At 63.7% G+C, this 25857-nt stretch overlaps 3 protein-coding genes across 4 annotated transcripts; 2 read left to right on the top strand and 1 right to left on the bottom strand.

Annotated features, from left to right (window-relative positions):
- Nucleotides 1-158: 158 nt before the first annotated feature.
- On the bottom strand, nucleotides 159-3560 carry RHEX (regulator of hemoglobinization and erythroid cell expansion). The gene is made up of 6 exons (XM_068918618.1): nucleotides 3444-3560; nucleotides 2807-2876; nucleotides 2130-2218; nucleotides 1293-1418; nucleotides 755-816; nucleotides 159-635 (listed from the first exon to the last, which is right to left on the bottom strand). The coding sequence occupies exons 1-6, from the start codon at nucleotides 3556-3558 to the stop codon at nucleotides 423-425; spliced, it is 675 nt and encodes a 224-aa protein (XP_068774719.1). The 5' UTR covers nucleotides 3559-3560; the 3' UTR covers nucleotides 159-422.
- Nucleotides 3561-4833: 1273 nt separating this feature from the next.
- CTSE (cathepsin E) lies at nucleotides 4834-11543 on the top strand. Its single transcript, XM_068918613.1, has 10 exons — nucleotides 4834-4882; nucleotides 7055-7412; nucleotides 7860-8016; nucleotides 8647-8764; nucleotides 9450-9568; nucleotides 9653-9852; nucleotides 10112-10234; nucleotides 10323-10464; nucleotides 10877-10975; nucleotides 11089-11543. Exons 2-10 carry the CDS (start codon nucleotides 7258-7260, stop codon nucleotides 11251-11253), a joined length of 1278 nt encoding a protein of 425 aa, XP_068774714.1. The 5' UTR covers nucleotides 4834-4882; nucleotides 7055-7257; the 3' UTR covers nucleotides 11254-11543.
- A 3166-nt stretch (nucleotides 11544-14709) lies between these two features.
- Nucleotides 14710-20956, top strand: RAB7B (RAB7B, member RAS oncogene family). Of its 2 annotated transcripts, XM_068918617.1 has the most exons (7): nucleotides 14710-14865; nucleotides 15083-15188; nucleotides 16477-16538; nucleotides 18325-18451; nucleotides 18740-18955; nucleotides 19456-19581; nucleotides 20314-20956. In XM_068918617.1, exons 2-7 carry the CDS (start codon nucleotides 15177-15179, stop codon nucleotides 20392-20394), a joined length of 624 nt encoding a protein of 207 aa, XP_068774718.1. In that variant the 5' UTR covers nucleotides 14710-14865; nucleotides 15083-15176; the 3' UTR covers nucleotides 20395-20956. The 2 variants fall into 2 exon arrangements, with proteins under 2 accessions (XP_068774718.1, XP_068774717.1); XM_068918616.1 differs by lacking the exon at nucleotides 14710-14865 and having other exon boundaries at nucleotides 14992-15188.
- The last annotated feature ends 4901 nt before the right edge of the window (nucleotides 20957-25857 follow it).

Genomic DNA, 25857 nt, shown 5'->3' with positions numbered 1-25857 from the left:
CGCCCCAGGCCGGCCGCAGGGACCCCCCCGGGCCGGGCCGGGCCGGGCCGGGCCGGGGAGCGGCGGCCGCGGCTCCTGGGCGCCGGAGACCTCGAGCGCCAAAGAGGAGGGGGCGGAGGGGGGAGAGGAGTCGGTGGTGGTCAACCAGGGAGGGCAAAGCCAGCAGAGAAACTGTATTTGAAAGGATTTCAGGACAGCAAAGTGACAAAATTATAACAACAGTCCAAAGGAGAGGCCAGCCCGGTTTGGGCACGTGGAAGGCCGGGCCCCGCGCGCGGTGTCTCCCGGAGCGGCGGCGCGTCCCCGAGGACCCGAGCAGGGCGAGCACCAGGAACGCGAGTCGTTCGTTGAGAAGATCAGCAGGAAAAGCCGGCGCCGGGGCGGAGGGGCCCCGCGGAGGCCCCGGCCCGGCGCCCCGGCGCTCACAGCTTCACCTCCGTGTACTCCACGGACTTGGCCGCCACGGGGCTGGAGCAGGCCCAGAAATCGGCTTTCTTCTTCTTCGGGTCCACGTTGACGTAGTCGGTCCCCGTCTTCACGTTCTCGTAGTCCCTGGCGGCGGCGGCGGCCGGCCCGCGGCCCCTCGCCGCGAAGCGCACGGAGGTGTAGCTCAGGCTTTCCTCGGACCGCGGGCCCTGCGAGCGGCGGGGCGCAGGGGTCGGCGGGGGCGCCGGCGGGCGCCCGCCGGAGCGCGGCCCTCCGGAGAGCCAGCCCGGCGGGCGGCCGCCGGCGGCCGGCCCGGACCCTCCCTCACCTGCCGGCCCGGTGAGCCGCTGTCCGAATCGTCGGAGGTCTCCGAAGAGGTGTCGCTGCTCCCTTGGAAAACAGGGACTGTGACCATCTCCGCCGTTATTGGCCGGGGAGGAGGGGGGTCAAAACGGAAAAATAATCGGGGGGGGGGGGTTAAAAAAAAAAAACGAAAAAAACCCAGCAATGGGAGCAAGCGAGCAGCAAAAAGGCCCCGTTTCCGCCCGGGGCCGCGCGCACCGGGAGATCCAAAATTCACAGCGCACGCGTTTCACGGCGCCCTTCGCCGCCCGCCCTGGGGGAGCCCGCGTCGAGGAAGAGCGCAGGGCACGAATGCAACCCCCCCCCGCCCCTTGCACACCCATGCAGATGAGCCGTGCACCCTCGAGCCGTTACAACGGGGACAAAAACGAGCAAAAGGCACAGTTTTGTGCCGCCAGCTCAGCTCGGGGCATCCCGCCGCGCGCCAGCCCGGTGCCGCGTCCCCCCCCCCCCCCGCCGCCGGCCCGGCCCCGCGGCTCGGCCAGACCCGAGAGCCCCCTTACCGGCGTAGGCTGCCCGCCGCGCCGCTTCCCCCGCCGGGGCCGGGGCCGGGGTCGGGGTCGGGGTGGGGGCCGGGGTCGGGGGCCGCTCGGGCTTCGCCGCCGGCCCGCTGCCGCCGCCGAGACGCTCTGCGAGGGACACGGGCGTCAGCGCCCCGACGCGGCCCCGCGCCCCGCACAAACATTAAAAACCCCATTTTCCCATTCCGGGCGCTTTATTGCTCGACGCCGCAGGGCTGCTCCAGCCCCGGAGCCTCCCCGGGCAGCACCATACAGCAGCTGCCTGCAAACTAGCCGCTGCCTCTCGCCTCCTCCCGGGCAAGCTCGAACCAGCTCGACCCACCGGGCCCATCAGACCTGGGTGTCATTACCAGCGCGGCCAACCTTTTTACGCAAAAAATTCCCCTTCTGGAAAATGTGGTTTCACCTGAATTAACGTTTTGCAACAGGAAGTGTTAATTCTGACGGTAATTTTCCGCTTTGCTAACAACAACAACAAACATAAAGAAAAAGGGCGGTGGACCACAGCAGCGTTTTTGGCCCCTCTCTCCCCCCTCCCCGGCGACGTGACGTCCGCGGCTGCCCCGCTCTCACCCCCAACGCCGCCGGCACCGGGGCGCCCGCCCTGCTTGCGGATTTCCGCCACGACCCCTTTCGCTCCCAAATCGCTAACGCGGGCGGCGGCGGCCGAGCCAGCGCCAGCGCCAGCGCCAGGACTCGGCTCCTTCCACAGCCCAAGGGACGTGGAGGCTTTGGGCGGATTGCTGCCGCTCTGCGGCGGACGGTTTTCGAGGCCGAGCGAGGAAGACAGCGGGTAACACCCGCGGGAGAACGCATTACCTATCTTCCTGCTGAGCATGAGGTACAGCGCCGCCAAGAAGAGAGCGTGCAAGATCACGGTCACGGCGCAGACGGCGGCCAGCACCCACCTGCGCACGACAGAAACGTTTTGTCCAAGTGGAAGAAATAGCTGGACGATTTCAACTCTTTCGAGCGCTGCTTGGATGCTTGAAAGCGTGCTTTAGAGCGAAGCCTCTTGCTACGGTTTTGGGGTTTGTGTTTTCGTTTTTACGGTGAGGCCTTCAAAAAATGTGGGGCTTCTTTTTCAAGGATGGCTGGCGGTTCTTGCACCCCGTGCCGAGCAGGGGTTTAGCTGAGCCTGGTTTCCAGCAGGGGATGCGCAGCCCTTTCTGGAAAACAGGACTTGTGCACGCGGCTTCCCCAACGCGTTCGGCCGAAACCCCGAGCCCTGCCCGAGCCTCGAGCCTCCCCGTCTGTCGGACGCAGCCAGCGAAGACGACAAAATGGCCCGGTTGGCAGTGGAAATCCAGCACGTTTCACCCGCCCAGGGGGCCGCGGCCGCCCTGCGAGAGCCGGCGCCCGACGCGGTGCAGCAGCCCGGCGTTCGCGAAACGCGGGAGAAAGGGGTCCCGGAGGAGGGGAGCTGACAGCCCGGAGCCACGCCAACGTGGGGCAACCGGCGGCGGCTGGCGAGGGGCTCCGCACCCCGGACTCACCACTGGGAGCAGTCCATCCTGCCGGCGCGTCCCGGCCGTCGGCGCCGCGCTCGGCCAGCCGCGGGGCTTTCTGGGGAGACAGGGGCGCGTGAGCCCGCGGCGCCCTGCCGCCGCCACCCCGCAGCGCTCGCGCCCCGCGCTCTGCAGCAGCTCAAAGGCCTCCTCGCAGCTCCTCCAGCAGCGCGGGGGCAACCGGGGGTAGATTTAAGATCTAGCCACAGCACACCAGTGAGAGTTATCATCTTATCCTTCGCTCAGCTTGCCGCGGGGCTGGGGGGGTGCCACTTCGCTGCGGCACGGGGACGGACCCAGCCGAGCCATGCCGCGGGGAAAAGAGCAAAAACAGCCCTGGCGAGGGGGTCCAAAGCGGCGGGGGGACCCGTGCAGGACAGGTTTGGCTGTGCACTGACCAGCATGAGGGCGGTCAAAAATTTTTCCATCGGGTTTAACACCATCTCACATCAACTGAGGATCAGACTCAGCATTTGAAAGCATGGTCCGCTGCTGCGGGCAGTGCTCGCACAAAATAAATACATCAAGCCTCGCCTAGACTCTGTGCTAGACTGTTACTGCGGGTTTGATTCCTCCTCGTACATGCTCCCTTACTCCCAGCAACAAACTCTCTACCTACCATTACCATTTACTTTAACGGCTTTACACCGTCCGTGCCCGCCGCGGTCGCGCCTGACGCTTGGCTGGAGCTTGCCAGCTCCACGGCGGCATTGACCAAGGAGCTGCAGTTTGTTCTTCATGCTTCCATTCTCTCTCACTCGTCTTCTTTTTTTTTTTTTTTTTGTTAACACACAAAAAATACTTGATAACTATAATAATAAACTCCCCAGAACAAAGTAACCAAGAGCAGGCAGCGAGTTTGGAGCTGAGCTCCCGTGTCGGTCGCGGTCCAGATGTGCCGGAGCTCGGGGCGATCCGGCACCACGCGAGACCCTGGAAATCGGGCGCTTTTGCTCGGGAGCGCTCACGGGGCGTTAACCGACCGCCGGACACGTCCCAGCTCATCCGCCCACTTTGGACGGGATTCTCAAAGTGACTAAGCAAGCTGGTTTCCCAAATCCCACTGAAAATTAAGGAGCTGGGAAGATTTAACTGCATTTGAAACCCCTCATATTTCATTTTAACGACATACGTTAATCCTGCTGAAGTTGATGAGACTTAAGGCACATAATCAAAAAATACATGTGTGCAAACGGGATCCTTTGGCTTGGGACTCTTGGCCATAACAGTCAAGAGAAGGCAACTTTATAACAGACAGCAATCAGGTCGCCTTCCTTTTGTGAGCTTTAACTTGCAAAAAAGCACTTCAAATTTTAGATCAACGCCTCTCACTGTTCATAACCGGCTGCCACAGGCAGGTATTTTTAACCAAAGCTTTGACATCCTGATTCCTAAAGGAGCCTTAAGAGGATGTTTGATAGATAGACAGATAATAAGAGCAAAGACATTATCCATCCTATGGATCAGATTACATATTCTCCTCTATGACAGATTTCTAAGAGTATTTCATCAAAAGCTTTCCAGATAATCTCACCGGTCTCCTGTGAAATTCCACTTACCCAGACAGTTTGGCAACTGCTAAGCTAAATGTCCATTTCTTGCTGGAATTTTTCCCCTCCCTTATTGCACTGACATGTCCCCAAAAATCCTTCTTAACTGGCTGTCATTCTCAACTGGCTCATTTCCTATTGTGGTGCAGGAGATGCTGCTGCAGCAGATAACTATCTGAGACGCGAGCTGTTCAAAAGGAAATTGCAAATAAGACTCATATCCAAATATCAGTAGCAGGCAGCGTCTTTGCTTAGGGGGGTTAGAGTGAGATCGAAGAGATTATACACATATGTGTATTGAAATATCTTTTTTGAAGATAGCAGCTAGCGAGACGCTGCTGGCACGTGTACTTTTTGGTTTGTTGGGTAACTTGCTGCAAGCCCCCCTCTCTCCACCTCCTGGGACATTAACCCCCTCCTAAACAAGTCGTCCTGTTCAAATCACGGCTTCAGCGGGCTCAGACTTGGCTGGCTATTGAATAGCAAAGTCAAGAAGCGCACGCCCAACCCAAAGGTAAGCGAAATCACGGGAACGGCTCCAAAGCTTTTCAGTCCCTCCAAGGCAGGCCTCACCACGCTGGTTTATCGCCAACGCTCAGGCTCAGGGCGATGTAGCCCACGAGTGTTTCTCGGAGCCAAACTCCCGCCCTTGCTAAAAGCCCCTTTGCTCTCCGAGTGGCCTCGCCTGCCTCCCAGGTAAAAGCCGACGGAGCGCAGCACCCGGCGGTGCTTTACCTGCAAAAGGGCAGCTTTGCACCCCTTTTCCCGCGGGACGTCTCGGCGGCGGAGGCCGGGCGCTGGCCAGCCGGAAGGCGCTGGCGGCCGCGAACGCGCCGGCTCGGGCCCCGGACGCGGGCTGCCTCGGGCCACGTGGTGCTCTGCCCGGGCCGAGGGCGGCGGCGAAAATGAGCCCCCGCCGCCCCGAGCTGCTCCCAGCGTTTCCGCTGGCTCATTTAAATATATCGGGGTGTTTCTCTCCTGCGCTGCCGCCGCTTCCGACGCAGAGGTCTAGCGCGGCCGGGGCGGCGGGGACCCAGCTGAGCCCCGGCGAGACGGCCCGGGATATTTTAGCATGCAAAAGTCTTGTTTGTTTGTTTTTTTCTTGCAAACTCGGGCACCTTTGCAGTCCCTGCGCGTCCCCCCTTTCGCCTCTTCCTCCGGGACGGGTCCCGGCCACCAAGGGGCCGTGAGGAGCACGGTGAGGAGCGCGTGCCGCTAAACGGCCAAATAGGGTAAAACCCAGCCAAATAGGGTAAAACCCAGCCAAATAGGGTAAAAACCGCAGCGCTGCAGAGGCTGGCAGGGAGGAAGCGCAGGACGGGTCAAAGCGAGCGGAGCGCAGCCCCGGCGGGACGCGGCACCTCCCGAATCCCGAGGGCCGCGCGAGCCGGAGGGCCAGGCTGCCTCTCGAGAGCGCCGCGCCGGCACCGAGGCAGAGCCAGCGGAGAGGCGCCTACGGGCGCAGCGCAGCCCCGGCCCCCGCGGGGCCATCGCCGGCGACGGCTGGGGTTTCACGCGGGGCGCCCAGCCCGGCGAGAGCCCCCCGCGCCTCCCTGGCCACGGGCGCCGCCGAGACACACAAAGAACGAAACAGATAATTCCAGAGCGCCCCAACGCCCGGCCTCGCGCCTCTGCTCCTCCCGGCCATGCAAGTGCCGCTTGTCTTTAACCTTTTTTTTTTTTTTTTGCTGGGGGGGGGGTGTTTGTTTTTTTAAGCGACTGGCCGCCGTCGCGGAGCCGCTCGGGGGCGCGGAAGCAGCTGAGCAGCGACGAGGGAGGTTCGCTAAGCAGCGGGCGCCATGCGAGCCGGGCCTGCCCCAGGGTGGAAGCGGCTAGAGGAAAGGAAATGCAAAAAAAAAAAAAAGAAAAGAGAAGAGCAGCGGGGCCGTGTTTCTAGCCCGAAGACGGCCTCCTCTCGCCCCGAGGCCACGACCGGCTGCAAGGCCGCCCGCGGCTGAGCCTTTCCGTGCGATTTCGGACCGGACGCGGCAGCGCCGGGCGGCAGCTGCCCGGCGCCCACGGCCAAACCTGCAAAGGGGGGGGGGGAAAAAATCCAAAAAACGCGTTTCACTTGAAATATAGCTTTTGATTTAACTTCCAGAGTTTGGGTTTGGGAAGGACTTTCTAAAGAACTAAGCAAAAGTAGAAAGACACGGGCTTAGCTGCCCGAGTTCCCGAAGGAAAGGTTTGACCTCTGCCGCGTTGGGCTGCCAGCAGGTCTGGCCCCATCCGGGGCAACTGCCTTAAACAAAGGACTTTTCCAAAACCCCTCTCAGGACCTATATTGCTAGAAGGCAGAGCAGTACGTTAGAGCGTATCTCAGAAATTGATAAAGTTATCTCGCTCACCTGGTACGAAAGCTGCCGGGTGCAAAAGCCGCAGCCGCCCAGCGGGACGTCCGCTCGCCGCTGGCGCTGCCCCTCGCCCGCGGCTGCGCTCCCGCAGGGACCGCTTTAACCGAATGGTCCTTAGGTAAAATGGACGAGCCAGGATAAATGGAAAATTGCTAAGCACCACGTTAAAGGCACAACGATGCCGGCTGCCATTTGAAAAGCCCGATTTGGGGAGCTGCCGGGGGAAACCTGTGCTTTCTGTGAATTGTCTTGAACCCATCTGGCTTTCGAGGTGTTCCCGGGAGGGTGGGATGCTTCTCTTTTTCTCCTCCCCCGCTTTTTCCGTTTTGCAGCTGCAAACGCCGGGAAGGAGAGCAGCGGCGGGAAGGAGCGCGGGGAAGGGGCACGCCGAGGGCTGCGGCCAAAACGCCAGGAAGGCTGCCCGTTTCCCAGCCCCGCTGCGCCCGCGCCTGTCCCGACCGGTACGCGGCCGGTGATTCATTTCTGATGAAAAAGGCCAGTGTTGACACTGCACGCGGCGCTATCGCGGGCCCCGATGCACCGGGGCGAGGCTGGACCGGCCGCTATAAGAGCCGAGCGGAGCGGAGCCGGCGCGCAGCCCGGCCGAGGGGAGCAGCCGTGCCGAGCCGCCGGCATGCGACGCCTGCTCCTGGCCCTGCTCTGCCTCTCGCTGGCCAGCGGGCTGAGACGGTAAGGGGACGCCCCCGGCGCCGGGCGTCCTCCCCGGGCGCCGCGCGGCCCTGCGGGGGCTCCGGTCCCGCGGCCCCGCCGGCGCCGAGCGCGGGAATAACCGAGCAGCGGCGCCGAGCTCCCCCGTCCGTGTCCCCGCGGGAGGCGGGGGAAGCCGGCGGGTTCCCGGGGCTTCGCTTTTTCCCTCCTGTTAGACCGTCTTCCCCGCGGCCGGCGTCGCCCCTCGGGGCCGGCACGGGGCTGCGGGCAGCCGGGACGAGCCGCTGCCCGGCGGGCACATGGCAAGAGAGAGGGAGCGGGGAAAGATGGCATAAATTCCCGGGACCCATGGGGCGCGCTCGGGGGTTGCAGGATGCCAGCAGCCCCCACAGTCACCCCCCAAGCCCGGTTTCGGCGGCGGCGGGCTCTCCCGGCCCCCGCGGGTGACAGGCACCCTTGTCCCTCCAGGGTGGCCCTGACGCGGCGGCGGTCGCTGCGGCGGTCGCTGCGGGACCGCGGGCAGCTCTCCCGCTTCTGGAAAGCCCACAAGCTCGACATGGTGCAGTACAGCGAGGACTGCAGCGCCTTCAAGGAGGCTAACGAGCCCCTCGTCAACTACCTGGACGTAAGTGCGGGGGCGAAGGGAGCCGAGGCCCCGGAGCGCGCCCGGACGCCCGGAAAGCACGTTCTTCTGCGCGAACGGTCTCGAACGCTCAAATCCCTCCCATAATTTCTGCCGGCAGAGCAAGCCCAGGAACAATCCAGCGGTGTGCCGGCGTCGCTGCCGCCCTGCTTCCCGCTGACCTTTTGTTCCCCTGAATCCGATGCCGGTCCCAGACAAGGGACCGCATTCACGGCACGCGCTGCCGGCCCTCTGCCGGCGGCTCCTGCCCTCCCGATTCAGGCCTGGAGCTGCCAGTGAGAGACCCAAATTTCCTCCAAAACTGAAACGGGGTTGCACGCATCCGGGCAGGCTTCGCGGCGGAGGACCGCCTGCATCCTCGCGACGCGGGTCCCGGCTGGGCCCGGCCTTGCCGCCGACCTCAGCGGGAGGAGCAGGACGGTGCCCGCAGCCCCGGCGCTGCCTTTTGTTCTGGGCTTGCGTTGCCGTTCCTTAAATATTTGGCTCCTTCCTTTCACCCGGCGCGAGGCTGCGGCGACGGCGCGACCGCTGCCCCGGTGCCAGGCGCCCGGCGTAGCGCAGCCCGGCCGCCCCGACGGCTAGCGGCAGCCCCTCTGCTCTTGTCTTTGCTAGATGGAGTATTTTGGGCAGATTTCCATCGGGAGCCCGCCGCAGAACTTCACCGTGGTCTTCGACACCGGCTCCTCCAACCTCTGGGTGCCGTCCGCCTACTGCGTCAGCAGCGCCTGCGGTGAGCGGGGCCCGGCCGCCGCCACCACGCTCCTGGGAGGGTCTTTAACGAACAAAAAAGAAGCGGGGGGGGGGGAAAAATAAGCCCCCCCAGCGGTTATAGCACACAGCACAGCTTGTGAGCAAGAACCTGGCAGGCTGGCTGGGAAACAAGAGGCCGATAGAGACCGCAGGGCCGGCTCTGGGCCGGCTGCCCGGCGCCGCCGATAACAACCACGGCGCTTGTCCGGGCTCGCGGCGACGTGCCAGCTCGCCGCCGGCTCCGCCGGGAGCCCGCGGCCCCCGCTGCGGCCCCGGGCTGGCCCCGCCGCCCCAAGCCCAGGCCACCGCAGAGCCGCTTCTCCTCCCGCCCGTGAAGCGGCAATAAGAGCAGCGAGGCTCGGGGGAGCGGGACAACGTCGCGCGAGCTCCTTCGGCGGCAGCCCGAGCCCGGCGCTCCCCTGGGCGCCCCTCTCCCCTTCCAGGCACCTCGCTACGGGCCCCAGGTTTAGCCCTAATTAAAAGGGGCAACGCCGGCAGGGCCAAGTTTCCGTGCGAGCGGCTGTCGCCCTGGCGAGCCCCGCCGGCGAGCGAGCAGCTGGGCAGCGCCGGTGGTCCCGCTGCGCCGGGGCTCCGGCGGCGCGGCGCGGCGCGGGGGACCAGCGTGGCGCTCCTGCGAGCCGCTCCGGCTGCCTCTCCTCCCGCAGCGGCGCACTCGCGCTTCCAGCCGTCCCAGTCCAGCACGTACCAGGCCGTGGGCACCCCCTTCTCCATCCAGTACGGCACAGGCAGTTTGACCGGGGTCATCGGCTCTGACCAAGTAACGGTGAGTCGTGTGGTTTCTCCGACCCTGGGGGGCTCGTTTTCCCCGAGGACGTGGAAGCACCAGGGAGGCTCTTCCTGCCCCCAGGTCGAGGGTCTCACCGTGGTCAACCAGCAGTTTGCAGAGAGCATCAACGAGCCCGGCAAGACCTTCCTGGATGCCATGTTTGATGGGGTCCTGGGGCTGGCCTACCCCTCGCTGGCCGTGGACGGCATCACCCCCGTCTTCGACAACATGATGGCACAAAACCTGGTGGAGCTGCCTATGTTCTCTGTCTACATGAGCACGTGAGGACACGGCTTTGCTCTGGGGACCATTGCCTAGGCTCAGGCCCCTTTTTTCAGAAAGGGCTGTTAAAATACAGATGTTTCACCAAGACAGTAAGGGGGATCTTCTCAGGTTCCCTTGCAGCAGTCCTAGCTTCGCGGAAATGAAGCTAATGAGCCTAAGCATTTGGAGGAAGCCTACGGAGATAAATCCACCTGTTTAAAAAGCGATGTGCAAAGCAAAAGCAAGGAAACCGCTCATATCTCCTCTTCCCCCCAGGAACCCAAACTCCTCTGTGGGAGGAGAGCTGCTCTTCGGCGGCTTCGACCCCTCCCGCTTCGTGGGGACCCTCAACTGGGTGCCGGTCACTCAGCAAGGTTACTGGCAAATCCAGATCGACAAGTGAGCGGCACGGGGCACGGGAAGGGTTTGGCTGGGGCTGGGGGGTGGGGTGCTGGTCCTTTCCTCACCTCGGTTTCTTCTCTTGTAGCATCCAAGTTGGGGGGACGGTGGCATTCTGCGCCAGCGGGTGCCAGGCGATCGTGGACACTGGGACGTCGCTCCTCACAGGTCCTACCAATGACATCAAAGAACTGCAAAACTACATCGGTGCCGTGCCTGTGGATGGAGAGGTGAGAGCCGGGGCAGGGGAGAGGTGGGGGGCAAAGTCCTGGGGTTCCTGTCTCACTGTGACAGACGTCCCACCGAGGGATATTGCTATAAGCCCCAGCTACAAGAGCTGCTTGAAAAATGGCATCACTTGTGCAGACATGTGGGCTCTGGTCCTGAGAAAGCCCATAGGCGATATCAGCTAGCATCCCAGCAGAGACAGTTTTTCATGGACTCACGCCATCATGAGCTCATTTCTCCTTCCACAACCAACACTTTCTCTCTTCCATCTGTGCTAAATTCACAATATCTTTTCTGAGAAAGGGACATACGGTATCACTTGCTTTTGCCCCGCCAGGGGCTCCCCAGTCTGGGAGGCGGCAGCCGTCCCTGCCACGTGGCCGGGCGAGCTGAGCCACATCTCCTGTCTCGCAGTACGCTGTGCAGTGCGACAGCCTGAGCATGATGCCCAGTGTGACCTTCACCATCAACGGGGTCCTCTACACACTCAATGCCCAGGCCTACATGCTCATGGTAAGGCCCTCAGGTGACGTAGCCCACTGCTAAGAAATCACAGTTCCTGCATTTTTGGCCAGCGCAAGGTTCTCCAGTTTGCTCCTCAGCTTCGCCATCCTTTTCCCCTCTAGGAGGACAGTGACGGCATGGCCATCTGCGTCAGTGGCTTCCAGGGCATGGACATCGCCCCTCCTGCCGGCCCGCTCTGGATCCTGGGCGACGTTTTCATTCGGCAGTTTTACTCCGTCTTTGATCGTGGAAATAACCGGGTGGGCTTGGCCCCAGCCGTCCCTTAGGGCTGCAGCATCTAATGGGATGGGGAAGAAAGGGAGCTGTTGGGTTGCGTTTGTGGCCACTGCCTTGGGCAAGTCACTTAATTTCACTAGGTGCCTCAGTGTCCCCACTTGGAGGTAACGGAGATACCTTGGGTCCTCAGCTGAAGAGCACAATGGAAGTCCAGTACCTGCCAGGAGGCAGTTTCATGATAAACATAGAAATGTCTTGGGCAGCTTTACAGAAGCAGTTTTGCAGATTCTCTTTTTCTTTTTTTTAACATGGGTCAATAAAGACTCTAATAAAACCGAAAGTGCCCTTCTCGCGTTGTGGTCAGCGTAGCAGCAACGCTGCAGGACTCGGTGTGGTTGCGCTGGCATAAACCCTGCGTGCGGGAATATCAGACCCTCCTTCCCCGGCCCCTGCCCTGCCTCCAGCGAGCTGGACGAGCAGCCTGTGTGGCTGGAAATCCCTTGGCCAGGGATTTCCAAGCCAGCAGCAGTGGGCTGTTTGCCCAGGTAGGACAGAAAGCCCTGGAGCTGGGCTCCACGCAGCCCTGGCGCCTGGGAAAGTCCAAGGCGGGTGGCCAGGGCAGGGGGTGCAGAGGGTAGTCAGGAAACACGTCGCTTCAGCAGGTTTAGCTGGTGCTGACGAACCAAGAGGTGATTATCAGACTGCAGAGAGCCCCACAAAGCTCCCAGAAGAGCAGGTGCTTTCCAGCGAACGTCGCCTCGACACCCTGGGGCGCTCGCGAAGGCTCAGGGTTTGCGAGCGCGCGAGGCGGCAGTGGGCGAGGAAGGCTCTGCGCGAGCCCCTGCGGACGGCAGCGCCGCGTTTCGGGCTCAGCCGGGCCCCCTGTGCATCCCCGGGGTGACGCGCGGGACCTGCTGACGGCGCGGGGCTCGGGGGACACGGGTAAGCACGAGCGATCGCAGCCCGCATGTGATGCATCCCGAGACGTGCACGGAGGGCAGCGAGAAAGGGAAGCACAGGGAAGGGTTATTTTTATCAGCAACTTTGCTCGGTTGTCCTTGCTTGCAGCTACGTGAGGCCCTTTAACTCTGCCCGGGCAGTGCTGGGTGGCAAACACCCTGCGTGAGCAGCGGCAGGGGCTCGGGGCAGGGTTAGGGCTGGTGTAGAGGCCAAGACACCCAAGACCCCTCTGAACGCCGGTGGCATCCAGAGCCGGAGCCGAGCTGTGCAGCCGGGGCATCTTTCCCCAGCTGGACCAGCCTTAAAGGCTGCGTCTGAGCGCTCCGGAAAATTTCGGTCTGGATGCAAACCTCGCAGCCCAGGCTCATCGCTTGTAACAGGAGAAAGCGTCTTCCTCGCTCCAACAGGCTGCCTGCGCCGCTGACCACCACGCGGCTTCTGTGACTGTTTCCTGTATTGACTTCAGTTGAGCTTTATCTGGGCACGCGGCAGATAAGGCACAACTGCCTGTTGGACAAAGGTCTCCTCGCGCTCTTCCAGCGGCAGATCCCGATGAGTTAACTCTTGGCAGACCGAGGCGCTGCCAGGCACCACCCCACCAAAGCCGCATCGCTCTGCATTTGCTCCAGCAAACGCTGAGCATCCCTGCGGGAAGCAATGGGAATTCCTCTTTCCCTCGGAGAGCAGAGACGACCGAGTTGTGAACAGCTCGGTTGCCTGGACGCTTTTTTCTTTCTTCCCTTTCCCTTACTCTCGCTGGTGTGTGCTTGCAGAATAACTTTGCCCTTCCTCTTCTACATGGGCCTTTTCGCTGGACGCGGTCCCCAGGCTGGGTCTCATGGCCAAGCCAGCAGCTGCAAGAGCTTCGCCTGTGTCTCATAGTCACAGGGCGTAAAAGCCACGCTTTCCCCCCCCCCGAATCGCAGCCTGGGGTTAGGCAATCACGAAAGGGTGGTGGCTGCGGCGGTGGGAACTGCTGAGTAGCCACGGGAGCTGCCAACACGATGACCATCGCATCCCCTAGAGCACCAGTCACCGCCGGTGCCATCGGGGTCCTGCTGCGCACTGTGGCTGCGCGCACACCGACTGCGACAGAAGCGGGGCAGGAGCTCTGGGAAACCCCTTTTGCTGCGAAAGCGGAGCAAGGTAGCGGGAGCTGCCGCCGACTGGGCTGGCACGAGCCGGCGGCCCCCGCACGAAAGGGGAAGTGGTGGGTGGGCATGAGCTGGCGGTGAAGCAACCCGGCTGCAAGCCTCATCCCTGCGCTGGCATCGATCATCTGACCGGGGGAAACGCGCCCGTCGGCTCGGCACGGAGGGGCACGCGGCGGGGAAGGGCACCGAAGAGCCCCGCCGAGTCGGCGAGGGGGCCGGGCAGCTGCCCTCGCCTCGCTGCAGGGGCACAGGTGAAGCGGGACGCTGAAAAAAGAGACTGAAAACGGGGACTAGGAAAGGACAAGCGTGTCCTGCGCCAGGGAGAAGTCAGCCTTTTGTGCACCGCCAGCGAGAGCTGCCCTTGGGCTGGCTCCGGCGCCTCTCCCACCCCGTCCCGGCTCCTCCCCGCGCCTGCCCCGTGGGCGAAAAGCAGAGTTTCTGGCCAGACAGGTCCCAAAATTGCACCGTGGGAAGGGGAGGAGGGCATGCCCGGCTGCGGCAGCGATCTTGCCCCAGGTCCTGCAAGGGACATCTACTGCATCTGCAGGCAGGAGAGGGCACAGCAGCCAGGAGACCCCCTGCCCCAGGAGCCCCCGGCCCGCTCCCGGCCCTGCAGCCACCTTCTCCCCCCAGAGCAGCTACGAGCGGAGGCTCCTGCCCTGCTGAGCATGACTCACCACGGGGCCGTCACCAGGAGACAGCTCCCAAGCTTCCCCCGACGGCTGGAGACAGCTAGCAAACCAAGCCAACAGATGATGACAGCCGGGAAGTTGCAATGCGGGTGGCCCCGGGGGGTCCCGCACCCGGGCGGGGGGACCCCGCGCCGACGCTGCCCTCGAGGGGCTGCTTGCAGCATGAACCCCACCGCCCGCGGGGCTGCCCCATGGGGTGGCTGTGCTTTGCTGACCCAGGAGGTCCCCAAAGTCACGCTGGCGGGTTACGCACATCCTCCTGCGGGAGCCCGACACCAGCTCCGGTGAGGGGGGTCACCTCCCCGGAAACACCCGGGGGACACCAGCGCTGGCCGCAGGGGCTGGCAGGGGACACCCAAAGTCACGGGATGGCCCTAACGTCCTGCTTCCAGCCCTGCCTGGGGCCTCTCTGGACCCACCTGCACCCACTGACGTGCAACCTCCTCCAGGAGGTTGCACGTGGCCCCAGCGCAAACAGGGAGCAGGGCCGGCAGCGGGCTCTGCCCTCCGCTTGCCCGTTTCTGCTGATGTGGGAACCGCCGAGAGGGGAACCACCGCCCCGGCCTCACCTGCCGGCCATCCCGCCGCACAAAGCTGCTTTATCCCCACCGGCGCGGTTGGCGCTGTTGGAGCAAAGTCCAGGGTGGGTCCCCCGGGCCCCGGTGATGCTGTGACGGGATTTTTGTTCTCAGCCCTGAATAATCTCCCAGAGGCAACAACAGATAAGGGGTTATCGGGGGGGCAGGTAAAAGGTACCGGAGCTGAGCAACGGGAGAGGCCAAAACCCAATCCCGAAACCCCTTGGGAAGAAGAAGGTTTTGCTGCGCTCGCTCTGCCAGGCTCCGGCCGGGGAGCGGTGAGCGCGGGGTTATTTCCGCCGGGAACGCCGTGATTTCAGAGGCGGCGCTCAGCGCAGCCCGGGAGCCGGCCGAGGGGCTCGTCCCCCCGGGAACGGGCGCTATCGGCCCCTTTCCGCTGATGTCAGCGAGCTCGGCCCCGCGGCCGGAGGCATCATCGCGCCGGGGGTGGCTGCGGTTTCCTGGATCCTCCTCCCTCGGCTCTTCCCTCCGCAGGACGCCGGGCCGGCAGGCAGCGCGGGAGCCGCCGGCGGGACCGGAGCCCGCAGCCGTCGCTCCGCTCCGGCGCCGCGCAGGCCCTCGCGGACGCATGCCGCGGCAGGTGAGCGCGGCGCGCGGGGGCTCGCGGCAGCGCGGGAGAGCCGGCGCCGCGGCTGAGCCTGGGAGCAGGGAGGCAGCCGGGCTGGAAAACTCCATTTTGAGTTTAAAACTCAAACCATCTGGTGTCTGAAAGGCCATCCAGATGTGGCAAAATGCCTGGAAAGCTTTTTTTTTAATTGGGGGGGGGTGCTGAGATACGGGGTTCAGCCTCTACCGCAGGCACTGCCCCGACCCGGGCTGGGATCGCAGGGAGGGTGCAGAAGTGCCCGGCTCCGCGGCCCGACCGTGCCCAGCTCGGGGACCAAGCAGAGCGGAGAAAGGCCCTGGCAGGGCAAGCGGGTCGTCCCCGCTCAGCACACGCGAACGCGCAGGGCTGCACAACGCATCGGGGAAAAATGCAGGGCGGAGGCCGTCAGTGCGCGCTCCCATCGGCTTCTGCCTGGCGCTTCCACGCAAGCCGGGCCGCTTCCCCAGCCGCCGGGGGCTCGGCCCCTACCTGGAAACGGGTCTGCCGGAGGCTGGATGTGCTCAGGCGCTGCCGGCCCGGGGGGCAAGCGCTGCCGCGAGGGTTTTCCCGGCTGTGCGGGAGCCGCGTGGCTGCTCGCCCGGGCACACGGAGCGTCGCTCCCTCTGCTCCGGGGTAAACTCAGGAAACTTGCAAACAACTGCTCCTATCTCAAGCTTTTCCTATAGGGGCTAACGAAAAGGAAAAGAGCGCAAGGTCGGTTTTCTTCTGTGTAAGCTGCTCTTGTGGGAGCGCTGCAGACGGGCGTCTGCCAGGCCGGGTCCTCTCGTCCTCCGCTGCCAGACTGGAGCAAACTTTTGCCTTGAGCAGCGTTCACTAACCAAGGCCGAGAGCATCGCTGCTCGTCCCCTTCCGGGGTGTAACGAGGGGGAAGGCTGCAGCAAGGTGCTGCCTTGCCAAGCCGTACCCCGCGCCCAGCCCTGCTCGGCTCGGGGCGGCCGGTCGCGCGCTCCCAGCGCGGGCCCGACTACTCCCAGCGGCCCTCAGCCGGCAGCCCGCGTGGGCGCGCTGGGAGTGAGCAGCGTGCCCGGACGCGGGCAGGCAGCGGGAGCCGGGCAGGGTTCGCGCCCGCCGTGCCGGCACCGCGGGCCTCCGCGTCCAGGCGTCGGGGCCATCGGGGGAACGGCGGGCTCGGCGCCGCGCCGGGACGGCCCCGCGGCCGGGGCCGCAGCAGCCGATGGAGGCGCGCGGCGGAGCAGCGGCCGCGTCCCCCTGGACGGCTCCTCGCTGCAGCGAGTCCCGTATCTGCCTCTCCGTCCCGCAGGGCCCTCCCATGGACTCCAGCAAGAAGGTGGATTTGAAGATAATCATCATAGGAGCCCTGGGGTAAGAGCCTGCCAAGGGCAGGGACGTGCCTCGCGGGCCCCTCCGCGCCGTCGCGGACGGGTCAAACGGTCTCGCAGGGGCTCTTCCCCCCCCGTTCCTGTTTATCCGTCCGTCTGCACGGCCCGGGGAGCTGAGCTCGGAGCAATCTGGTCTCTAAGCTGTGCAAAATCCTCTTGCTGAACAGAGTGTGCTTCCCCCCGGCCCCCGCGGTGTCCAGAGGTCGGTAGGACCCTGTTGGGCAACGCAAGGCGGACTTTGGGGCAAAACGCAGCCCAGCAGAGCCAGAGCGCTGCAACGCCTCGGCCGTAGGAGACGGGGCAGCGGGACAGGGCGCGCTGGCTGTACCCGTCTGCAGCGGGACAGGGTGCGCTGGCTGTACCCGTCTGCAGCGGGACAGGGTGTGCTGGCTGTACCCATCTGCAGCGGGACAGGGTGCGCTGGCTGTACCCGTCTGCAGCGGGACAGGGTGTGCTGGCTGTACCCGTCCGCAGCGGGACAGGGCGCGCTGGCTGTACCCATCTGCAGCGGGACAGGGTGCGCTGGCTGTACCCGTCTGCAGCGGGACAGGGTGTGCTGGCTGTACCCGTCTGCAGCGGGACAGGGTGCGCTGGCTGTACCCATCCGCAGCGGGACAGGGCGCGCTGGCTGTACCTGTCCGCAGCGGGACAGGGTGCGCTGGCTGTACCCGTCCGCAGCAGGACAGGGTGTGCTGGCTGTACCCGTCTGCAGCGGGACAGGGTGTGCTGGCTGTACCCATCTGCAGCGGGACAGGGCGCGCTGGCTGTACCTGTCCGCAGCGGGACAGGGCGTGCTGGCTGTACCCGTCCGCAGCGGGACAGGGTGTGCTGGCTGTACCTGTCCGCAGCGGGACAGGGCGCGCTGGCTGTACCTGTCCGCAGCGGGACAGGGTGCGCTGGCTGTACCCGTCTGCAGCGGGACAGGGTGCGCTGGCTGTACCCGTCTGCAGCGGGACAGGGCGCGCTGGCTGTACCCGTCCGCAGCGGGACAGGGCGCGCTGGCTGTACCCGTCCGCAGCGGGACAGGGTGCGCTGGCTGTACCCGTCTGCAGCGGGACAGGGTGTGCTGGCTGTACCCGTCCGCAGCGGGACAGGGTGTGCTGGCTGTACCTGTCCGCAGCGGGACAGGGTGCGCTGGCTGTACCCGTCCACAGCGGGACAGGGTGTGCTGGCTGTACCCATCTGCAGCGGGACAGGGTGCGCTGGCTGTACCCGTCTGCAGCGAGACAGGGTGTGCTGGCTGTACCCGTCCGCAGCGGGACAGGGCGCGCTGGCTGTACCTGTCCGCAGCGGGACAGGGCGTGCTGGCTGTACCCGTCCGCAGCGGGACAGGGTGCGCTGGCTGTACCCGTCCGCAGCGGGACAGGGCGCGCTGGCTGTACCCGTCCGCAGCGGGACAGGGTGTGCTGGCTGTACCCGTCTGCAGCGGGACAGGGCGTGCTGGCTGTACCCGTCCGCAGCGGGACAGGGCGCGCTGGCTGTACCCGTCCGCAGCGGGACAGGGTGTGCTGGCTGTACCCGTCCGCAGCGGGACAGGGTGCGCTGGCTGTACCCATCCGCAGCGGGACAGGGCGCGCTCACCATGCCGGCAGCAGCGCCCGGCTCCCCAGTCTCCAGCAGGAAGGTGCTGGGAGCAGCGCCCGGGGCTCGTGCTGGCGGAGGGGCGCGCGGCGGGGAGCAGCTGCGGACGCGCGGCCCCCCGGGTCTGCCCCGTCCGAGCCTGGCTCCACCGTGCATCGTCCTCACCGCAGTCCCTTCCCTCACGCCAGCGTGGGCAAAACCTCCCTCCTGCACCAGTACGTGCACAAGACGTTCTACGAGGACTACCGCACCACACTGGGCGCCAGCATCCTCACCAAGGTCATCGCCGTGGATAACACCCCTCTGAAACTGCAGGTAAGAGCCGGTGCTCCAGCAGCAGCGGGGCCAGAGCCTGCCGTGGGTGCGTGCCTGGCTCCCGTGTGTGCCTGCATCCCGGCGCGCCCCAGCATCTCCCACGCTTGCAGCAAAATGCCTGTTGGCATCATGAGGTGCAGGGCTGGGTTTACTGGGACTGCTTTTTTTAGTAACACCGAGCACCGGTGAACCAGACGGTAATCCAACGTGTTCCAGAGGCTCAGCGCTCCCGAACTCAGCGGAGCACGGGGCTGCTCAGGCTGAGCGTCCGCACCCTCTCTGCCCTAGATCTGGGACACGGGGGGACAGGAGCGGTTCCGGTCCATGGTGTCGACCTTCTACAAAGGCTCGGACGGCTGCATGCTGGCTTTCGACGTGACCGACCGGGAGTCCTTTGAGTCCCTAGAGAACTGGAGAGATGACTTCCTGGAGAAGGTCATCCCCAGGGAGCAAGACTTCCCCATGGTCGTGCTGGGGAATAAAATAGATATCTGCGACCGGCAGGTAAGGGGGGGGGTCTAGAGAGCAGGGGCTCAGGGACTCGTGTGCGCCTGAATGGAGGCGCCGTAGAGTCCCAACGGCTTAAAAACGCTGATCTTCCACCCAGTCAGGCCTGTCTTGTGTCTTGAGTTCAGTCACGTGGAAAGCGGGGCTCCCAGGCGGAGCAGTTCAGGGCATGCCGATGCCGAGCCCTGCGTGGCTGGTCCTGCACCTCGCAGGGCCGGTCCCGGGCCCTGCCCACCGTCTCCCACGAGCCTCTTCGCCGAGGCCAACGGCCTCTGCGTTGCCTTTGGAGGCAAAGGGTGCCCCACCGAGGGGAACGGGAACTAAGCATCCCGATTTCCGCCTACGCTCCCAGCGTCCTGCCCCTGCCCAGCGGCGCTTGGGGGAAAGCTGGGGAGATCCGGAGGCGTCCGGGCCGACGGCGAGGAGGGTCGCCTTCGTCAGCGGCTGCCCGGCGCCCTGTGCGGGTCTGCGCTGGGCCCCATCCGCCCTTCTCGCAGGTATCCGAGGAGATCGCCTCAGCCTGGTGCAAAGAGAAAGACATCCCGTACTTTGAAGTCAGTGCCAAGAACAACATCAATGTCGCGCAGGCTTTCGAGACTCTCGCAAAGCAGGCCTTGACCACGGTGAGCCCGGGCGCCGCGCTGCCGCCCGCCCAAGCGGCGTCCTGGCCCTCCGCGGTGCTGCCGGCGGGATGCTCCGGCCGGTCCCGGCAGCTTCGGAGGGGCTCAGCGGGGCCGCGACCGGCCTGTCCCCTCGCGAGGGGCTGGCAAGGGTGGGGAACGCCTTGGCAAAGCTGCTGGGACTCGGGAGCTCTCTGAGCCCCAAACGGGACGCTGCCTGGGGCTTGCCCTCGGCTCCGGTCGGGGACACGGCGGTGGGCGCCCCGGGGCGCGGGTGGGAGCGGGAGCCGGCGGCTACGCCGAGCCGATCCCAACAGGCGCCTGCAGCCTGCTCTCTGCTGAGGAGTGTTTGCTGTTTCCAGCGGGTAGGATTGTCCCGCTCCGTGAAATGCTTGGGCACTTTTTAAAAAAAAAAAAAAAAAGTTCAAAAGTGAGTTAGAGCCGCAGGAGAAACAGGGCTGCTCTTTCTCGCCGCGGCCCCGGGGCGAGCGGCACGCCGGCACCGTCCTCTAGCGGCCGCGCGGCCCCGACCGCGCCGCGCTCCTTCCTGCCTTTTGTGTTTAAACCCCAGCCGGGGCTTAACCAGGCCCTCGCTGGCCCGTGGTGCCGGGCTCCAGCTGGCGGGGGGCTTCTCCGGGGGGAGACGGGCTTTGGGAGCGGCGCCGAGCAGAGGAAGGGCGCCGCCGGCCGCCGCCGCGCTGCCTTCACTCATCCGTGCTCTTGCTCTTTTTGCAGTATAAAGGGATTTTTGAGAGTTATTTAACAGACTCCATCAAGCTCACTCCTGACGACAAGCCCAAGAAGAGCTGCTGCTGAGCCCGGAGAGGCTGGCGCGCTCGGGCGTCCGCCGAGCGGAGCCGCGCGCCCGGGGCCGGTGATCCGGCGAGGCCGAGCCCTGCCGTGGCCGGCGTCCGCGGCCCGGAGGCCGGCCGAGCCGCGGCGCAGGATGCCCGTGGGTGAGTGCTGGGGTGACCGAGAGCATCCCGGGTGCCGCTGCTCCCCTGATGTCCTGACCTGCTCTCCCCCAGCCTGGCAGCCCCCTTCCGAGCCGGCGCTGGCGCCGGGCCGCGGCGGCCTCCCGCCGCCCCGCGCCGCCGGGCTCCCACCCAGCGCGGAGCAGGCGCTGCCTGGCGCGCCGCAGTGACGGTGCTGGGGGACCCGTTTCGGCGCCGGGGCCCCTCCGGAGACCGCGGTCCCGGTGCCTCCTTTCCCGCGTTTGGATGAGCGGCACCTTCCCGTGCCTCAGTTTCCCTCGTGCACCTGCACCCTTTTGGAAAGTACGTGCCACTTCCCGCCTCGCTGGTGAGGACCTTCAGTAAAGCACTTTGTCAGGGATTCTTTTTTTTTTTTTTTTAAGTAATAATAAATACTTCATTTTTATATATACGTGTTGCAAAGTATGACTGCAGGCTGGCGGCAGCAGGGAGGGGACGGGGCTCGGGCTTCGCTCGCCCGCCGATCATCCGCCCGGGGCCGATCGCTGCGGGACGCAGGGGCCGTCGAAGGCTGGGACGGCAGCCGGCGACCCGACGGGGTTTCAGAGCGGCTCTTCCCTCGCGCCGCCGGAGCAGGAAGGGGAAAGCTGTGCTGGGGCGGGGGGTCCCCCCGGGCCGGGGGCGGGAGCCTTCGCTGCGGCGCCCGGCGGCGGAGGGGGCCTGCCGGGAGCACGGCGAGGGGCCGCACCGGGGCCGGCCGCCGGCCGGGGCGGCAGGGGCTGCGCTCTCGGCGCCCGCGGGGCCGGCGTTTGCAGCCTGCCGTCGCCCCGCCGGCGAGCGTGGCCCCGCGCCCGGGAAGGGCTCTGCCGCCGCTCCCGGCCCGGGACACCAGGGCAGCTGCCCCCGCCCCACCGCCGGGGTGCAGGGGGAAACCTGAGCGAGGCTCCGGCGCGGGCTGGCTCCCGGGGGCGCCAGGGACCCCGGTTAGGCTGCCGGGATCCAGGGAGGCAGGTGGAGATGGTCCCAGCGCCCTCGTTGCGCAAGGGCGCTCAGCCTGTTTATTCCTCACCGGGGGAGAGGATTTGTCCCTTAATGTTCGGACGAGGGGCGTTAACTATTTCCTCCCCGCGCTCAGTGCTCCATGTCCCCCCTCTCTCCGGCATCGCGGGAGAGATGCCGCGGGATTCTCTCCCCTGCTCCGCCAGCGCAAGCAGGAGCTGGCACGTGCCCAGGGCTCGGCCGAGGCAAGCGAGCCCGCGGGCGGCTGGAGCCGGAGCCAGGCAGGCGCTGCAGAGCTTGGCCACGGCTGAGCCCACGGACCGGGCTGTCCCAGCGAGGCACGGCGCGGAGCGTGTCGCCACACCTAACCGAGCAAGGGTCAGACCTTTAACCGCAGCCACAGCCCGCTCCAGAGCCCTCGTTCAGGCTCCTGCGCTGTTTGCGGCTCTTGCCAGGCGGCAGGAAGGACGGAGGGAAAGGAAGGGGAAACCTAACCGCGAAATCCAGCCTTGCGCCCTCCTCTGCCGCCACGGGTGCTGCCCGCTGTTCTCACGTGCACGCCAGGCACCTGGGGAGGGAGCGCTGGCACCTGGACGTCTGCTCCCGGGACTGTACAGTCCCTGCAGGGCTTCGGACAGACCCTAACGCCTTGGTCGCGCCGCAGGGTAAGAACTGCAGCGCAGGGCTAGACAAGGGCTGGGCTGTGGAGGCTCAGTGTTAACAGTGCCTCGCCGCCGGGCTCCCTCCTGCAGCCCTTCCTGCTCCGCACCCAGCGCAGCACCCAGTGCCCTGGCACCTGAGACATCACGGTGTCCTCACCGGAGGAGGAGGAGTAAAGCCTTGATGCCTGCAGGTGCAGGGAAATACCTTGTCTGCTATCTTCACGTGCAGATGGCACAGACGGGCAGTGCCCAGAGCCCACACGAAGATGTGTTGCTAGCACTCCCTGCCTGTGCCGCTCCTTGTGGCGCTGGGCAGCTGGCAGGCCAGGCGAGCTCTCTGCAAGGGGCTCGGCCCGTGTCCTGCCGCTGGGGCTGGCCTGCCTGCTGCCAGGGGAGGGCAATGGCAAGACACGTGTGGGCCACGCGGTGGACTGGTTTAGGTGGCAGAGAAGTGGGGGGAGAGGGACCGTTTGTGAGATGCTGGGTTAGAATTGAAGGAGATGGAGACTAGCAGGGCCCTAGCACTTGTGTGTTGTGGCCTGCAGCTGGAGCAAACAATTCCCAAAGATTTAGATTACTGCCCTTTCCCAGCCGGCCCGAGTTGCCAGGACACAGTCGTGGGGTCATTCCCGAGCTGTCTGCCGGGTGGTCGGGGGGAGCAGCTGTGTTTGAGGAGGGCGGCTAACGCACCTTGCAGATGTGCAGCGAAGCCAGAGCTGACCGCGGCCGGCCAGGCTCCTGCATCGACACCGCCTGCAGCGACCACCCGCGGAGGTCGTGCACCAGGGGGTTTTCTTCTTCGATCCCCCCAGGGAGCAGCAGCGGCAGGATCCTGCACGCCCCAGGAGCCCCGGGACAGTCAGGGTCGCTCTGGGAAGCGGCCCTCCAGGAAGACCAGGAGACTCAACGGGGTGGCGCTGCGCCAGGCAGGATGCTGGCAGGAGAGACCAAAGGTGCTAGGCTGGTAACACTATCCCATGGCTGAAACGTGATAAAGGATGGGGGGAGGTTTGTAACACACAGGACTAACAAGGTCAGCTCTAGATTTTCTCAGGGTGAAAATCAAAGGGAAAAATATTTGCCTTGTGTGACTCAGTGAGTTCCTATGCAGCCAGCGGTACCAACTCACACCGGTGGAAGGCCTTGCTCATATTCGAGATATTCGAGAAACTAAATCAAACTGAGTTCTCATCCTCCCTGTGTCCCTGTCCCATATTGTCACATTTAATAAGTCAAAGACACTTTCCAGGCTTGATGGAGTGCTCTGTGCTGAGCACTTCACTCAGCCTGGAGAGCCCAGGCTGAGCCACTATATTTGCAAGTTTTCATTCACTAATTAAAACCATGCACAAAAATGGTAAAAAATGAGCCTGAGCATGCTAACTACCCAATGGAAAATCATATTTAAGTACCTACGGCACAGCCACATGGAAAAGAGAATACTGGTATCAGTATTAGCAGGATTAGTGTCTGACACTCACCCTAAATCCTTGACTCACAAATGCAGTTTGTTTCAGTTCTTGTGAGGTTTAATTACTCCTAACAGCTCTTCCACCTTAAACCATCCTATGTGCTCTAAAAATGCAGACTGCACTCCGTTTATCTCGTGAGGAAGCTGCAGGCGCCCCTGGCTTACTGGACTGGTTCAGCTTTGACTGGTTCCCAGAGCATAAATCTGGTTAGAGCCTGTTGATTTGCATTGCAAACTGCCTTGCTGAATTTGACAGATAGTAGCTCCTCTTCAGCTCCCTGGCTGTAAACACACCCCTGAGCAGGCTGGGAGCAGGGGAGGCAGTGATGTTGTCCAGCCCAGCCTGCGGCGCTCTCCTGCGCGTGGGTCCATGCAGGAGGTGGCCTATGGGGAGAGCAAGAAACAAAACTGCAGAGAGGGCCTGGGATTGAGAGCAGGTATCAGCAATGCAGTGGTTTCAGCCACTTCAAGATGTTGCAGTTAGTCCTAAAAACAAACATGATAAACCCAAGAAGTTCAAAGAGTAAGCTTTCAGGAGCTTCACATACGGTGGGGTATGAAAAATACAGTTACGGCATCAGTCAAAGCCTTGCCTCTGCCCTCCAGCGGCTATGCCATTACACCTAGAGGGTTTCAGCGCGCGCTTTTCCAGCTTAAATGTAGCTGGTGTTTTAGATGTTCACGGCCTCCACGAGCAACACGCTCTGCCAGCTGCTCCCCTCTGTAGCGTGGCAGCACAGGAGCCTGGTGCTGGGCACAATTAGCTCATTAATGAGGAGTTTGGCTTCATGACATGGTGCGAGGCTGGCGACGGAGCAACTCCAGGAGGGTCTTGCTGTTTATCGGCACCTCTTATTCTGCCGTACAGTCACAAGCTCTGCTGATGTTATTAATTATTTGTATGACTATTCTTTGTTTCCTTGATCACTGCCCCATTATTCCAGCTCGACTGGCCATCAATAAAGATCGTTGCTGGCGACACTAATGGGCGTTTGTGTTACAGTGCTGCGCTGCCCTTCCCACGACAGCCAGGGATGCAGAATTAGCCCCTTCTTGAAATACAATCAGGCTGCGGCAGTCCCCATATTCTGGCCCTGCTTCATTGTCCACCTATTTACCGCAAATATTGATGCTTCCCCTTCAAACCCATCACCTGGGATCTCCACAATGGCTTTTGTTTCCACGTCCCAGCTGGGGCGAGCGTCGATGTGCGGCTGCGCGTCAGCATGGGAGCGTGCAGGGCTGCGGGGGCTCTCCGCCTGGCCCCAGCAATGTGCAAAGAGCAGGGCTGGGGGAACGCGGCATGTCTGCGAGCCGGCACGTATAGAGGATTAGGGGCTGTGGCCGGTCCCCCAGTCAGCTAAGGTATATGCTGAAGTCAGCAGCGAGCGCTAGCCTCAGGCGTCCTTCCCGCCTTGTTCGGGAAAGCAGCAAAGTGCTCTCTGCAGCGAGGTGTCTGATCTGCCAGGCAGCGCTGCTCTGCCCAAATCTGACAGATCTGGGAAGGACTGGCGTCACCGGGGGTGAGATGGCTGCCTGCACACAGGGTCACCCAAGGCCAGGCAGGGGCTTGTTGGCCTCGTGCTGTTGTGCTGGTCCTACAGCTTGCCTCAGGTGCTGCGGACGGGTCCTGCTCCCAGCTCACCGTGGGTGAACGTGGCCCTTTGCACAGGGGTGAATGTTGTCTTCAGGAAGGAGTTTCGATGCTGTGTTCATCTGGCTAGTGGCAGCAGCTTCAGCTGATGTGTATCTGTTGTCAGATGAGGAGCTCACTGCCCCCAAATTCCCTTGCTTTTGGCTTAAGAGGCACCAGACTGTTCCACATGAACTAACTGCTTCTCAGAGGACAGACAGATGTGAAGCGTGATGACTTGCAGCTTTTTGGGTCAACCCACCCACACTGACCAAAAGGAAAGTACAGAAATGCTTCCTCTTGCTGTAGGGGCTGAGCACCACGGAGCCTGGAAAGCATGGTCTGCATGCAGTCAGCAGCGTCACGCGGGGCTGCGCTAGACCAAGAGCCAGACCACATGCACATCAGCTCCACGTGCAGCAGTCTCTGTTTCCGAGCCATGCAGAGAACCACACTCCTGTCACGACCGTTGGGCCAGACTTCACCGAGCCAAGGCATCCATCTGGTCCGAGATGATTTATTTGCTTTAAATGCATGTTGCCTGCCATCTCTTTCGAGGCAGACTTACAGTTGGAGCTT

The sequence above is a fragment of the Struthio camelus genome, chromosome 24 (genome assembly GCF_040807025.1).
Source record: "Struthio camelus isolate bStrCam1 chromosome 24, bStrCam1.hap1, whole genome shotgun sequence".
Lineage (NCBI taxonomy): Eukaryota > Metazoa > Chordata > Aves > Struthioniformes > Struthionidae > Struthio > Struthio camelus.
Note: the sequence above shows the minus strand (reverse complement) of the source record. Positions and strands in the feature narration are given on the sequence as shown.